Source organism: Gymnoscopelus microlampas, assembly GCF_963454915.1.
Source record: "Gymnoscopelus microlampas genome assembly, chromosome: 11".
Classification (NCBI taxonomy): Eukaryota; Metazoa; Chordata; class Actinopteri; order Myctophiformes; family Myctophidae; genus Gymnoscopelus; species Gymnoscopelus microlampas.
Genome location: NC_139948.1, coordinates 45,737,163 through 45,752,865, shown reverse-complemented (window position 1 = coordinate 45,752,865; position 15,703 = coordinate 45,737,163). Strand labels below are relative to the sequence as shown.

At 41.2% G+C, this 15,703-nt stretch overlaps 2 protein-coding genes across 4 annotated transcripts in view; one reads left to right on the top strand and one right to left on the bottom strand.

Moving 5' to 3' along the window:
- The window catches only part of LOC311056334 (septin-9-like), a 162,030-nt gene that overhangs the window by 89,815 nt on the left and 56,512 nt on the right, over window positions 1–15,703 (top strand). The window lies entirely within an intron of this gene.
- LOC311055729 (uncharacterized protein) lies at window positions 8,587–14,886 on the bottom strand (the record flags this gene model as incomplete). The annotated part of the gene is made up of 3 exons (XM_084071997.1): window positions 14,868–14,886; window positions 12,850–13,697; window positions 8,587–8,621 (listed from the first exon to the last, which is right to left on the bottom strand). The coding sequence occupies exons 2-3, from the start codon at window positions 13,688–13,690 to the stop codon at window positions 8,587–8,589; spliced, it is 876 nt and encodes a 291-aa protein (XP_083928123.1). The 5' UTR covers window positions 13,691–13,697; window positions 14,868–14,886.

Genomic DNA, 15,703 nt, shown 5'->3' with positions numbered 1-15,703 from the left:
GTGTGTGTGTGTGTGTGTGTGTGTGTGTGTGTGTGTGCGTGTACAGTGCGTGTGTGCAGAAGACGTGGTTGAATAAGTTGCAGCCCAGGTCAGGGTGATGAGTGATGTACACACAGATAAGAAGCCATGTTGTAAATATAATGACATGCTGCTGTTATCCTGCTGCTGCCACAGGATATGATGTCATACAGTATGTCCACGCGCGCACACGCACACACACACACACACACACACACACACACACACACACACACACACACACACACACACACACACACACACACACACACACACACACACACACACACACACACACACACACACACACACACACACACACACACACTCACTCTGTCATTGTCTCCGCCAGGCCGAAGCTGTGGCAGAGACTACGTTTTCCGTCTGTCTGTGAACAGCTAATTGCCGGCATCGATGGCAGCGCAACTGTGCACGCACACTCCCTGGGTGCCAGAGCAGAGCCTCTGTGATCAAGACAGATCCGTCTGATTTTTCATATTCCATCCTGATTGTCGAATTCCGAACATTGCTGGCCGCAGTGTTGATTTTGACAGCAAATTTTGATTTAGTTTTAGTCATCTGAAATGTTTTAATTTTAGTCTAGTTTTAGTCGACTAAATATCATATGATTATAGACGACTAAAAATCTATAGTTGATTTAGCCGACTAAAGTGTATCTTGGCGGTGCCTTGATGGCATCGTAATAGCAAATTTTACGATTGGTTGCATGCTGAAAATAGCCGATCTACAAGCTCACAAGCGTGACGCATTGTGAGCTTGTAGACATTTTAGTCTAGTTTTTATTTGTTGATGAAATTGTCAGTATTTTTAGTCTTATTTTTAGTCATCGTTGCTTAGTATTTATTTGTTTTTTGTTTAGCTTTCGTCAGTGAAAAAACGTAGTCTACGAACATTTTTCATCATAGTTTTAGACGACAAAATCAACACTGGCTGGCCCACAATAACCCACCTGACCTGGTGGAGACCTGTGCTCCGAGGAGCACATTTTCTAGTTGCCCGTTGGTTCCTCCCTGTGTCTTGTCCCAATTCTGCATGACCGTGCATTAGTTTCTCTTGGCTGCAGTGTTGCAAGACCAAACCAGTGTTGTTTTTGTCTGTGTGTGTGTGTGTGTGTGGAGGGGGATGTTCTTCTACATCTATGCTAGTTGACAGACCGTTTTTTGTTTTCCTTTTTTTGTTTAGTTTTATACACTTAACGAGCGCACAGTTTAACACCAGTACAAGCTATTCCCCTGTCATCCACCCACCTCCACCCTCTCATCATTACTGACACCGACCCCGTCCTGACCTCAGGAAAAGAAACTGGACTGCTTCCTTGTTGTGTTTTTATTGGTCCAGAAAGAAGCAGCTTTCATTTTTTTTCTTCCCTTCATGTGCTTAAGAATGACCTAACCGACTAACTTGCCTTTTGAAATGGAGCAACCCTCTTGCTTTTGGCCTGGCGTTGCACTGAGCACAGAGGGAACATTGGGGTCAGTAGGGAAGTGGAGCATGGCCGCTTTACGACGGGATGCGCTCCGCTTGGTGCGGAACTCATCTTGGACCGAAGCGCCTTTTTTTTGTACCCAGAATGATCCCTCTGAGCTGTGAGCTGAGTCAATGCTCTGTGCCTTGGTTCGCCGAGGGAGCAGAAAACACACTTTCGGTTCCCTCTTATTTTCTTCTGAAGATCTTTGTGTGTGTGTGTGTGACTAGTGTTACTATACTTGTGAGCGGTGGTGGAAACAGTACCCATTTTTTTTACTATATTATATTCAAAGATTTGCACCCATTTTCCCGATTAAAACGACAACAACATAAATAGCAGATCTACAAGCTCATAGTGCAGCACTGAACTGCTATTTTTGAATAGCCAAAGAAATCTTAGTGACACAGATGCGTTTCCGGATTGAATGGGTTAACATAAATCGGCACTACACTACATGTACCGTAAATTTCGGACTATAAGCCGCGACTTTTTTCCAATTTTTCGACCCTGCGGCTTATATAACGGTGCGGCTTATCTATGGATTTTTATAGCTAACGGCCACTAGGGGACCTCCTAAATCTAGGGATTTTACACCCGCGGCTTATAGTCCAGTGCGGCTTATATATGTACAAATCATTCAATTTAGCTGCTGCGGCTTATATTCAGGTGCGGCTTATAGTGCGAAAATTACGGTATTTCAAGTTTCAGTTCAGCTGTCCAATGTGTGGCCCTTAGCATACTGTTATAAACGTCAGTATGGCTCTCTGGTCTGGTCTATAGCAGTGTTTCTCAACCTCCCTTCATTTCAAGGTCCCCCAGTTTGATCCGCATTAGACCAGTGGTGTAAAGAAACTATGTACATTTACTCAAGTACTGTACTTAAGTACAATTTTGAGGTACTTTTACTTTACTGGAGTCGTTCCTATTGTCTATACTTTTACTTCTACTCCACTACATCTCAGAGGCAAATATTGTACTTTTACTCAACTACAATTATTTGAAAACTTTAGTTACTTTGCAGATATAAATTATTATATTATAAAACATACATTAACCACTTAAGCCCTTTTTTATACATAGGCTATTTGAAAATAGCCGATCTAAAAGCTTTTCAAATATTTTAGTAGTTTTACTTTTGGTACTTTAAGTACATTTTTATACCAATACTTTTGTACTTTTACTCAAGTATTTTTTTTCATTCTGGACTTTCACTTGTAACAGTACTTCTACATGCAGTATTGATACTTTTACTCAAGTTAAACATTTGAGTACTTTTTTTCCACCACTGCATTAGACCAGTTACTTGACAGCACGCAGCTTTTAGCAATACAGTTTAATTAACATAAATTACAACAAGTCTGAAATAGGATTGTCTAAATCCAGTACAAAAGAAATCATGGAAATGTTTTTTTTTCTTACATTAAAAAAAATAAAGGAATCAGTGATGGCATCCATTGCATATCGTTGCTGCCACGCGGTTATTCGTCAGGATTCAAAATAGCCGATCTACAAGATGCGACGCGTTTTGAGCTTGTAGATGAGGCTATTTTTTGCAACTGTTGTGTGACACTGTAGAATGAGGAAGTAGGGCATTAATTTACAAAAGGAAAAAAAAAAACATTAAAAGTATATCCATCGATAAGAGGGTCCTGGCCGACAGCAACGATATACGTCATGGAGCAGAGATTCCAAACCTTTTCATGCCGTGTGTCACCTGACCCTAGGACCCCGCAAATATGTTTTGCAGTAAACATAGAATTGCATTGAAAATACATTAACCCATTGAGACCTGAAGCCGATTCTACATGTCTCCTAAATCCCAACAGTATTCTGAAAAACTTATGTTTCTATATCAGTGGTGCTCAATCTTTTTCATGTCAAGGACCCCCAAAATTATATGTATTTGGCCACGGACCCCCATCAAAATATTTTGTTCCAGGGGGTCCCAGAAGCAAAGATTTGATTTGAAATGTTCACTTTAAAAATATATATATTCAAAGATTTGCACACATTTTCACGATTTTTCAAAAATAGCAGATCTACAATATGCTATTTTTGAATAGCCCAAAGTGTAAAATAATGCTTTTTAGCTCAAATCTAAAAATGACACAGTTCCAGGTCTTAATGGGTTAAACATAGATTGCCTTAAATTGTATCAAGCAGAAACAATACTCTGTAAAAAAATATAAGGTTTTCATTTTCTACATAAAAAAGGCTATCCTGCGGACCCACCTGACCCCCTGCTGTGGCCCACTGTTGAGTTTGCGACCCACAGTTTGAAAACCACTATCATGTACCAGTGGTCCATAAACCTTTTCATGTCAAGGACCTCTAAATTAATTTGGCCACAGACCCCCCCCATCTGAAAATATTTTGTGCCATCATGTCATTTGTGTACATCTTACTAGCTTGTGGATCTTAGCACTAGTGTCTTAATGTTGAACTTTATTCCAGGGTGAAGTGTATGCCAGAACATCCTCCACACCGTTGAGTATGAACCGTGCCAGGACTCCTGGAGCGATCGTCATGCCAGAACGGTACTCGTAGACACGATATGACATGTCCTCCAAATCGGCGTCTCGTGTGAATTTAGTCACCCACTGCCACCGCCAACTTTCATAGTCGCGCGGCGTCTTACTTGGAGACGAGTAGAAGCCGACCCACGACTTTCTAAACAGTTTCCTCCAGTCAGTGAAAGTCTTTCCGACGTACAAACGAGCGCAGGCCTTGCCGTCCGCCACAAAGAGTTGGAGTTGTGCGTCGTAGCCCCGTATTTGGACTCGTTGCTGTGCTTTGGCGTCGTGAAACTCTGGCCCCCTGGTTAACTCTTCTCCCACGGTTGTCCACAGCCCACAGCACCATCTGCTGGCGCGGTGGAGACGCACCTGAAGGCCGGTGTTCAGAGGAACCGAGGTTTGGTAACTCCCTGATGCTCTGTCCCCGATGCACTTAAAAACTTTGCTGGACGACTGGTCCCCATCGTTCTTGAAAAGCACCACCATCACATCGTGATATAGATGGTTCTCAAGAATGTTACTCCAGTGTATCATGGCTTTACCTTTGTCACCAGTCCCAACCTCAAGTTTCATGGCGTGTGGGATGGTCTGTATGTATTCTGGCATGTTGACGACAAAGTGTGCTCGTGATTTTGTTGAACCTCTACTAGCTGTTGAACCTCTACTAGCTGACGGTACATGAGAGCGTTGCGATGCTATTGAACCTCTATCAGTCCCAACCTCAAGTTTCATGGCTTGTGGGATGGTCTGTATGTATTCTGGCATGTTGACGACGCACATGTTTAAGTGTGCTCGTGATTTTATGGAACCTCTACTAGCTGTTGAACCTCTACTAGCCGAAGGTACATGAGAGCGTTGCGATGCTATTGAACCTCTATCAGCTGAAGGAACCTGGGAGCGTTGCTTCCTGGATTTCACAGGGGAATGCCTTTCTGTAATCACTATGAACAACAGCAACCCGACACAAGCGAGGTCGCCCCATGTGTTTTTAAGATGCATCATTTCGGAATCGGCAATGTCGCTCCCAAACTGGTCTCTGATCTCCCTCAGTGAGCTGTGTTGGTTTCCCCCCATAGAGAACAGCCTGATCTCTCTCAACAGGTTGCTAGTGATGCGGTAGGTGTGTGCCGGGTCGTAGCGCGTACCCTGGTGCTGGTCAGATCCATAGTGCTGTGTGATGTACACCTGGTCGATGGTCGGGTTGGTTTGCAGCAGGATGTTGATGCTGTCCTCTCTGACTCTAAATATGATCCGGTCTCTGTTTGTTTCCTCATATTCCATTAAGTGATAAGGCGGACGGGTGACATAAGAAGGGAGTCTAACAGAGCTGCTCAAAGCTGAGTTGAGGTTTCCAATAGTGTAATAGCGGTATCCCCGAGTCAGTGGGTCCAGCATCCGCTCGTAATTGCCATAATGATGAGCCCCGTAATCTGCCCCGTTTGGCTCAAAGGTCAGAGGTATGACATAGTTGTTATCCATCTCAATCATGTTGGCAAACCAGTGCAGCAGCAGGAGACTGTGTTGAGGCACGGAGTCTCCAAAGTCTGTCTTTTTCAGATCGTCGATTGAATTGAGCTTTTGAACGGCAGCCGACACAGACGTGGTGGTGAGAAGCAGAGCAAAGGTGTACGTCAGGAGACATCCTGACATGAGGTGATGTCCAGACATGATCTATCTACAGGAAAGGATTAAAAACAAGAAAAGAAAGAAAGATTGAAAAAGAAACGGTCAATCCTTTATGCTTGAAAATATTGCATGTCGTGGAATTCTGGATCATGGATCAATCAGTAATTAATTGATGAGGCAATAGGAGTCGAGACAATATTCTAGGTGGTGATGGTTATTCTTTAGTGTACATGATATTGTGGGGAGAAGCACAATAACAACCAGGTCGGTGGTACTGCCAAGGAGCACAGGGATCAGACGATAGTTATACTAGCTGCTTCAAGGACAAGCTGAACCATAACAAGACTGGCTGTAACCCAAACAATAGCTAACAGCCCTAGTGGAGACATCTAGGCTCTTACAAGCTACCAGATAGCATAATGTATTATATAAGTACTATAAGTGATGGTACAATATATAACGGTTAGATATAAGCAACCATAATAATAATATAATATAGTTTTATCCATTAAAACCAGGAATGCATCCGTGTCATTTTTAGATTTCTTTGGCTATTCAAAAATGGCAGATATACAAGCTCAGAGCTTGTAGATCTGCTATTTTTTTAATCTTTTTTAACATGTGTGCACATTTTGAAGTGAACATTTTAACTCAAATCTTTGCCTCTGGGGATTCTGTCTTCTAAATCCCAACAGTTTGTTGTTGTTGCTATAATATTAGTGGTCCTCATGTCAAGGACCCCCAAAAATGATATCTGGCTGCAGACCCCGATCTCAAAATATGTTGTTCCAGGGACCCCCCCAGAAGCAAAGATTTGAGTTAAAAATGTTCACTTTAAAAAAACATATGTGTGTTTCACTTTTCAAAAATAGCAGATCTACAAGCTTGTAGATGAGCTTGTAGATCTGCTATTTTTGAATAGCCAAAGAAATGGCACAGATGCGTTCCCGGTCTTAATGGATTAATGAATAATTCTAACAACAAGGGAAGAAAAACTAATCTCTCTAAACATTTTAATCATTCATCTACTGGAAAACGAGCTTAACGACTAAATACTGATTTAAAAAAAAGAAACATTAAATCGACACTCAGTTCTTAATCACAGGGAATCACACGATTAATAATAGACTCACCTGTCTGAGGTCTGCTGCAGTCTAGTCTGTGTCTGCTTTGTTTGTGGGAGTAAATGAATCCTGTGGAACACTTCCTGTTATGGTTTCACTGTAAATGAAACTGTTAAAGGAGGAGGTGCTTGTTGCTGCAGTTACTGCATTATTCACTCTGAAATAAAACCGTCCAGATAAGCAGTGTGTTGTATATTTTCGCACAAGTGTGACAATATTCTCGAAAGGAAGTAGAAAGGTCCAGACCAGTAATGTTCCTCAAGTCGATTTATTGGACAAAACAGAGTACAGAGCACCAGAGCACATGTCAGCCTTGCTGCTACATGGTGTGGCCGGAACAGAACAGAGCAAGAAGAAGAAGGCGAAGGCAAGGGCAAGAAGGGACGGTTTCTTTGTCCTCACAGTATTTATAGGCAGACTTCACATGTGTGTGTTTGTACTTGCATACATTGGATGTGCACGTCGCTAGGTGTGTGTGCTACATCTCTTGTGTGTGTGTGTGTGTGTGTGTGTGTGTGTGTGTGTGTGTGTGTGTGTGTGTGTGTGTGTGTGTGTGTCCATTGTGCAGAAGAACAACACCCCAAGATCCTAGAGGTCAGCTAAGGTCAGATGCCCTCTGGGAAGCATCCTTTGTACTGGACATCTAGTGTTCTCTGGAATGTGCTGTAGACCACTCAGTATCCAAACTTATCTCTGTGTGTGTGTGTTCAAATTCACTCTATAGGTCCATAAATGTGTATCAATATACCACAAGTGACATGACTCTTTTAATCTTCACAGAAAGCCCCACCTGTGTGCTGTGCATTAACAGAGATGTACCATAGTAAAAACTGTTGAAGAGTTGAAACTCTCAGGCAAACTTATGTTTTCATTATTTATTTGCTTTCATTATTTACACAGTAAATAATAGAGGGTAGAGGGCAAAACTTGTGATACTTGTTAATCATTAACCCACAGTTTATAGGCTATATAGTTTGTTATTGGCAGAATGGGGCCGTAAAATATGTATCTCTCATTTTATGATTGCATGTATATTGAGATAAAATTGACTCCACACCCAATGTTGTCAGTAGCCAGAAGTGTACTGCACAGTACCTCCTTGGGGGATGGGGGCCGACACCCCTGCCTGGATACCCTCTGGCCCTGGTCAGGGGGTAAAACACCTCCTTTGTGTTTATTCCTCCGGGTTTAATCAAACCTTTTGATCAAGCTATGTAAAAGGCCATGCCACACCTATTGTTTCTTGGTCATGGGCAGTGGTGTGAAAAGCCCTCTAATGTTTTACTTAAGTAAAAGTATCAATACTGCTAAAGTCCGGAATTCAGTATTGGTATCAAAATATACTTAAAGTACCAAAAGTACCGGTACTAAAATGTTTCAAAATAGCAGATCTACAAGCTTGTAGATCGGCTATTTTCAAATAGCCTAGGTATAAAATAGGGCTGAAGTGGTTAATGTGTGTTTTATAATGTAATAATAATCTGCAAAGTAACTAAAGTTTTCAAATAATTGTAGTGGAGTAAAAGTACAATATTTGCCTCTGAGATGTAGTGGAGTAGAAGTAAAAGTATCTAATTGGAAATACTCCTCCAGTAAAGTAAAAGTACCTACAAATTGTACTTAAGTACAGTACTTAGTTACTTAACACCACTGGTCATGGGACCCCCTGGGCCTGGCTTGGGAGAGAGGTATAAAGACACTGAGAAAAGATATGAGAGGGACTTCTTTTAAGAGAGCTTGGAGGGGACACCATGCTGGGAGGAGCATTAGAGTGAGCTCAGGGAACAGACCCTTCTCACCCCATAGCTCAAGACTATGGGGTGAGATCAGGGTACAGGCCCTCTTGGACTATGGGAGGACAGGACATTTAACCATTAAGACCTGAGGCGATTCTTAAAAATGTTTTCTAAATCGTAAAAGTTTTTTGAAAAAAATCGAAAACTTTTTTTTTTTCAAGATTTTTCAAAACTATGAGCTTGTATATCTGCTATTTTTGAATAGCCAAAGAAATCTAAAGTGACACAGATGCGTTCCAGGTCTTAATGGGTTGTTTTTGATGCGGTTGAACTTGACAAATAAATAAACACATTTCTTATCAGCTTCACCTCGACGGGATATAGAGGTGTGTGTGTGTGTGTGTGTGTGTGTGTGTGTGTGTGTGTGTGTGTGTGTGTGTGTGTGTGTGTGTGTGTGTGTGTGTGTGTGTGTGTGTGTGTGTGTGTGTGTGTGTGTGTGTGTGTGTGTGTGTGTGTGTGTGTGTGTGTGTGTGTGTGTGTGTGTTTATTTCCATAAAAGGTTTTACTGTCGTTATGCAAAGGATAACGACAGGATGATTAGCTTCTCCACTGGATCTTTGAAGACTGCATTATGGTGCTCATCTTATCTGCCAGTCTTATCATCTAATATTGTGGCAGATCTGTTTTAATTTGGCCACCGACTCTGTTTTCAGATGAGGAGCCAGAGCAACAAATCGTGGTAATGTTTTTTAATTCAAGCAGGCTGTGTCTGTATGCTGTCAGTCTTGTCAATACGTTTGTTGTGGTCTTGCATGTTAAAAAAATAGCAGATCTACAAGCTCATAGCGCGAGTGCCGTGCTATGAGCTTGTATATCTGCAATCTTTTGAATAGCCAAAGAAATCTTAAAATGACAGATGCGTAGCACAGTGATTCTCACACTTTAAAAAATATATAAATAATTTCATGGTCCCCCAGTTTGGTATGCATTAGACCAGGGGTGGGCAACTTTGTAGATGGTGAGGGCCACAAAATTTCCTCAATCACTCTGGGGGGCCGCATTGTTTATCGGCAGGGACCCCCCCCCCCCCCCCCCCCCCCCCGTTGACAAAAAAAACCCTGTTGGCAAAACGGTCCGTGGGCGGTGCAAGTTTTTTTTTTGGGCCAAAATACATTTTATTTCAAAGGGCCAAGTCTACACAGTTTGTTTTGTGTCTCCAGCAGAGTTTCTAGTGTCTCTATCTCTCTCTGGAAGAGGTTGCACATGAACTCTGCAGCCGGACTGAGGCGCTCCAACACAAACAATACCAATACAAAGACGAGGAATAAGAAGAATAAAGTAGAAGTTACGTGTGGTTGCAGGTGTAGACTTGGCCAAAAAACAATTTAAAACCTTTTTGGCCCCAAAAAAAAAAAAAACGTATTTTTTTTTTTGGGGGGGGGATTTTGGCCTGGGGCCGCATTGAGTGAGGGTGCGGGCCGCATGCGGCCCGCGGGCCGCCAGTTGCCCATCCCTGCATTAGACCATGGACCCCCATAACTCTGAGAGTGTACACATCTCTACACTCTTTAAGGGTCCATTTGTTTCCTTACTGTCAATCATTTAACTGGGGACCCCCTGGAACCCCCTCAAGGACCCCTTGATCCAGGAAAGGATAAGAACCACTCACTGAGTAGATCTCCAAATTGTCAAAAGCATGAGGCCTGTTGCAGAAGTAAGCAGCCACTCATAATGTCTACTGGTCAAAATGGTTTAACCCAGCATTAAAACCGGGAATGCATCTGTGTAACTACTTTAACCATTATTTTATACTTTAGACATATATATAAAGAAAGAAATATATATTTTATTGCGAACATTTTTTAACTCGAATCAGTGGGGGGGGGGGGGGGTCATGTTGGGGTTCCTTGACATAAAATAGTCTGAGAACCACTGTTAATATAGAAACATACGTTTTTTCAGAAAACTGTCAGGATTTAGGGCGCGCTCCCACCAAAACATGGTCGGCTGCTGTTAAACGCACGTTTTGCGCGGCCACAGTTTTTTGCAGCCAGCGGATTCTAAAAAACGGGAGTGACGCACCTGTCACTCACTTTCAGGACCCTCCCCGTAGCCCGCACCGCCTTGTGCCTTGAGCACCATGGTGCTTCCTGAGTCTTGGGACGATCCGCCTGCGACTCACCCTATTGGACAGAGGGGGGAAGTAACAATTTCCTCTATCAATATATCGGCCAATATTCTTTTTATCACATGTTTGTGTGTTAAAAAACACAGTGACCCTTTAAATGTGGTTATCAAACACTTGTGACAAACATAATAATGCAGGAAGTATATTTCACACTTGAACAATAGACGTCGTTGTCCAGAATGACATCAGTGCAGTGAAAAGGTAGAACACAAAAACAAATTCATAATAATTCATAAATAACCACAAGCACAATAAAATGGTACAACCTGAAGTACAGCAAATACAGTGAATACAGCAAGAACGGCAGAGCTCTGGATGCAAAACCTAATGTCCCTCTTACAAGTTAACCAGCAGAAGGGCATGAAGTCAACATGCTGGGTTCTAGATCTAGGACAGTGGCGTGCACAGACATTTTGAGGGGCAGGTGCTCAAGTAAATTATACTTTTTTTTTGTTTACTTGGTCTGCTCTTTTTTCCCTCTGCACCTATACCTCTTTGCCAAAAATAGCCGCTCTACAAGCCCACAACGCCTCGCAGTGAGCTTGTAGATCTGCTATTTTTGGCTAAAGTTCTCCTCAGAAAAGGGATGCTAGGTTTCGAGTGGTTTTGGTAAAAAGAAAAATCATATCACATAATTATTTGGCGGACCCCCTGTAGTAACTCTGAGGACCCCCTAGGGGTCCCGGACCCCCTGTTGAAGACCCCTGCTGTAAACTGAAAAAAACAAAACACGTTTTTTTTTCTTTTTTTTTTCAAAAGGGCACTTCTGGTCAAGAGGGCAAAGGGCAGGTGCTCTAGCACCACCTAGGGTCTATCTGTGCACGTCCCTGTCTACGGAGCATTATATGTGATTTCTTAAAGGACAACTTTAGTTTTTTACAACCAAGGGTTATAGTTTAGCTTGTAATTAAAGTAAATAAGAGATGAGTGTTATTTTTTTTTCATTTACTGCTTTCTACAGTTTTGGCAATTTTTGCGATATTTTTTACAGTGGGCGGGGGCATTCTGTCCGGTGGCTAAATATGCCTTTTTTACACAATAAAAAAGGTCCTGTGGTCTTTGATGGCCAGATGTGAGTTATTGGGGGCTAGAAGAGCTACTGTAAATAATAATAAAGAAAACACCGGGTTATTGTGTAAAAAAAAGACATATTTAGCCACCGGACACAATGCCCCCGCCCACTGTAAAAGAGATCGCAAAAATTGCTAAAACTATAGAAAGCAGTATATTTAAAAAAATGTACACTCATATTTTATTTACTTTAATTACAATCTAAAATATAAACCTTGGTTGTAAAAAACTAAAGTTGTCCTTTAACAATGGGTAACATTTCTAAGAAAAGGAGGCGTCTCTCAGGTCGATGTCCGGCCATGTTCTTCATGCGTGGAAGGCGTGGGTGATGGCTGATGAGTTGAGTGTTCATTTCAGCCTATTGATAACCTTTCTTTGTTCTTTATAAAACACCTCAATTCTTCAGACATATGATATCCTGTCTGCTTGTTGTTGTGTTTTGCAGACTTTCCACATATCATTTAATCATTTTTAGGTCATGGTACAAATTTCTCGTTATTATACAGTTTATACAGTATGCTTGTTCACACGGTCACTGTGTGCATATCGCCCTGTTCATGTTTACATATCGCCCTGTCCATGTTTACAGTCAGAACCATCTGTTCATCAGTTCTCTTTATCCTATTCATTCTATTCATATTACAGTTTAGAATCATTTTTTCATTAGTTCTATTTATCCTGTTCATTCTATACCTGTTGTGTGACGATGCAGGCCCGGCGCCACGGGGGTGCCTGAGGGGGCCTGGCACCCCCAGTTTCAAATTGTGCCCCCTCAGTTTATTTTGCAAAAAATATTTTTTTGGGGAAATTTAATTTTTTTATTTTTATATAATTTTTTTTATTATAAAAAAATTGTAAAATCAGGCAAATATAAGAATTAAATAACATAAGCCTAACCAAACCCTAACCCTAAAATCGAAATAAAGTAACAAAAAAAGCCCCAAAATCCACCCATTAACAACAAATTTTCACTCGCAGGGGACTGGTGTGCACCCTCACAATTGCGACTGGTATGCAATAATTATTATAATAATTATTATTACTAACAGTAGTGCACACATTGATTTCAACAAACACCCACATGTGTTTTCAGATGTGGCATTTTGCCTGGCTTGTGAAAAACCCCGACCATTTTGCATGTCTTCTGGAATGTTGACGACCGAGTGAGGTGAAGGAACCTGGTGGGAGTGTTGCGTTGCCTCTGGAGAGGAAAGCCTTATCACTATAGCAAACTGCAATCCAACAAAAGCGAGGTCGCCCCATGTGTTTTCAAGGTCCCTCAGTTGGGAATTGCCAATGTCACCCCCAAACTGGTCTCTGATCTCCCTCAGTGAGCTGCGTTGGTCAGAGAACAGCCTGATCTCTCTCAACAGGTTGCTAGTGATGCGGTAGGTGTGTGCCGGGTCGTAGCTCGTATCCTGGTCTTCCTCATAGTGCTGTGTGATGTACACCTGGTCGATGGTCGGGTTGGTTAGCAGCAGATTGCTGCTGTGGTCTTCTCTGACTCTAAATATGATCCTGTCTCTGTTTGGGCTGTCCTCATATTCCATTAAGTGATGAGGCGGACGGGTGACATAAGAAGGAAGTCTAACAGAGCTGCTCTGAGCGTGGAGGTTTCCAATAGTGTAGTAGCGGTATCCCCGAGGCAGTGGGTGCAGCATCCGCTCAAAATTGGCATATTCATGTGTGCCGTAATCTCGTCTGTTTGGATCAAAGGCGTGGTTGTTATCCATCTCAATCATGTTGGCAAACCAGTGCAGCAGCAGCAGGCTGTGTGTTGGCACGGAGTCTCCAAAGTCTATCTTCTTCAGGTCTTTGATTGAATTGAGCTTTTGAACGGCAGCCAACACAGACGTGGAGGTGAGAAGCAGAGCAAAGGTGTACATCAGGAGACATCCTGACATCAGGTGATGTCCAGACATGATCAATCTACAGTACAGGATTAAAAACAAGAAAAGAAAGAAAGATAGAAAAAGAAACAGTCAATCCTTTATGCTTGAAAATATTGCAGTCGTGGAATTCTGTGGGGTGCACGATGCGGTGCGGGTCACCGTGATTTGAAGTAAAAGTATTAGAAATTGGAAATACTTGAGTCAAGTGCAAATACCTCAAAATTGTACTTAAAGGGGAAATCCACCCATTTTCAATATTTAACTATGTCATTAATATAGCATAAAGGAGTTGTGTGGAAATAAGAAAAAAGTTCCCCCCTTTCTGTGTTGCCTTGAAATGGAGGATTGATTGTGGGTTTAACATTGCAAATTACAACATGATGAGTCATCATGTTGTAATTTGCAATGTTAAACCCACAATCAATCCTCCATTTCAAGGCAACACAGAAAGGGGGGAACGTTTTTCTTATTTCCACACAACTCCTTTATGCTATATTAATGACATAGTTAAATATTGAAAATGGGTGGATTTCCCCTTTAAGGGGATACGCCATGAATTTGAAAAAAAAAAAATATTTAATCTCATATTGTTTATGTCCCTCAAACGTTTTTCAAAAGGTTTGAGCCTAAATCAAGCCTCAGATATACGGTACTCATTCCAACTAACTTCTATCTGGCTTATAAAGCACTTTCACCTGCAATACCACATTGTCCTGTTTGGCACGGGGCGCTATTGAGCCAGTTTTTATGCATGTTATCTCCTGGTTCTGTGTGGAAAAAGTAAAAAAAATAAATAAGAAAAATATTTATTTTAAAAAAAAGATTTTTTTTTTTTTTTTTTGGAACTGAAAAACAGGTGGAACTTTTCGCGCTAGTGACATCACTAGCGCAGACCAAATCAGTTTGGCCTGTTTTTAGACCAATTTACAGAAAACCCCAGATTTGCTGTGAAAGCCTGAGTGTTCAAACTGGGGTATTTTTGAGGATAGAAGAGAGGTAGGGGAGACCAAAAACACACAAAAAAGAAGAAAAAGTCAAAATTCATGGTGTAGCTCCTTTAAGTACAGTTCTTGAGTACATGTACTTAAAGACGTATGCTAAAATCCATTTGAGAAAATTGCTTTTCATTGTTCTCGAGTCAAATCTTGATATGCGATTAAAATGCGTTCTTAATCACATGGAATCACAAGATTAATAATAGACTCACCTGTCTGAGGTCTGCTGCAGCCTAGTGTGTCTGCTGTGTTTGTGGGAGTAAATGAATCCTGTGGAACACTTCCTGTTATGGTTTCACTGTAAATGAAACTGTTAAAGGAGGAGGTGCTTGTTGCTGCAGTTACTGCATTATTCACTCTGAAATGAAACCATCCAGATAAGCAGTGACATGACTCTTTTAATCTTCACAGAAAGCCCCACCTGTGTGCTGTGCATTAACAGATGTACCATAGTACCATAGTAAAAACTGTTGAAGCGTTGAAACTCTCAGGCAAACTTATTTTCTTTCATTATCTATTTGCTTTCATTATTTACACAGTAAATAATAGAGGGTAGAGGGCACAACTTGTGATACTTGTTTCTTATTAATCATTAACCCACAGTTTATAGGCTATATATGTAAAATATGTATCGCTCATTTTATGATTGTATGTATATTGAGATAAAATTGACTCTACACCCAATGTTGTCAGTAGCCAGAAGTGTACAGTACCTCCTTTGATAAGCTATGTAAAAGGCCACGCCACGCCATACCTATTGGTTCTAGGTCATCAGTGGTGTGAAAAGCCCTCATATGTTTTACTTAAGTAAAAGTATCAATACTGCAATGTAGAAGTACTGTTATGTAAAAGTCCGGAATTCAGTATTGGTATCAAAATATAAGTACCAAAAGTACTAAAATGTTTCAAAATAGCAGATATACAAGCTTGCAGATTGGCTATTTTCAAATAGCCTAGGTATAAAATAGGGCTGAAGTGGTTAATGTGTGTTTTATAATGTAATCATTTATATCTGCAAAGCAACTAGTAGTAACTAAAGTTTTCAAAT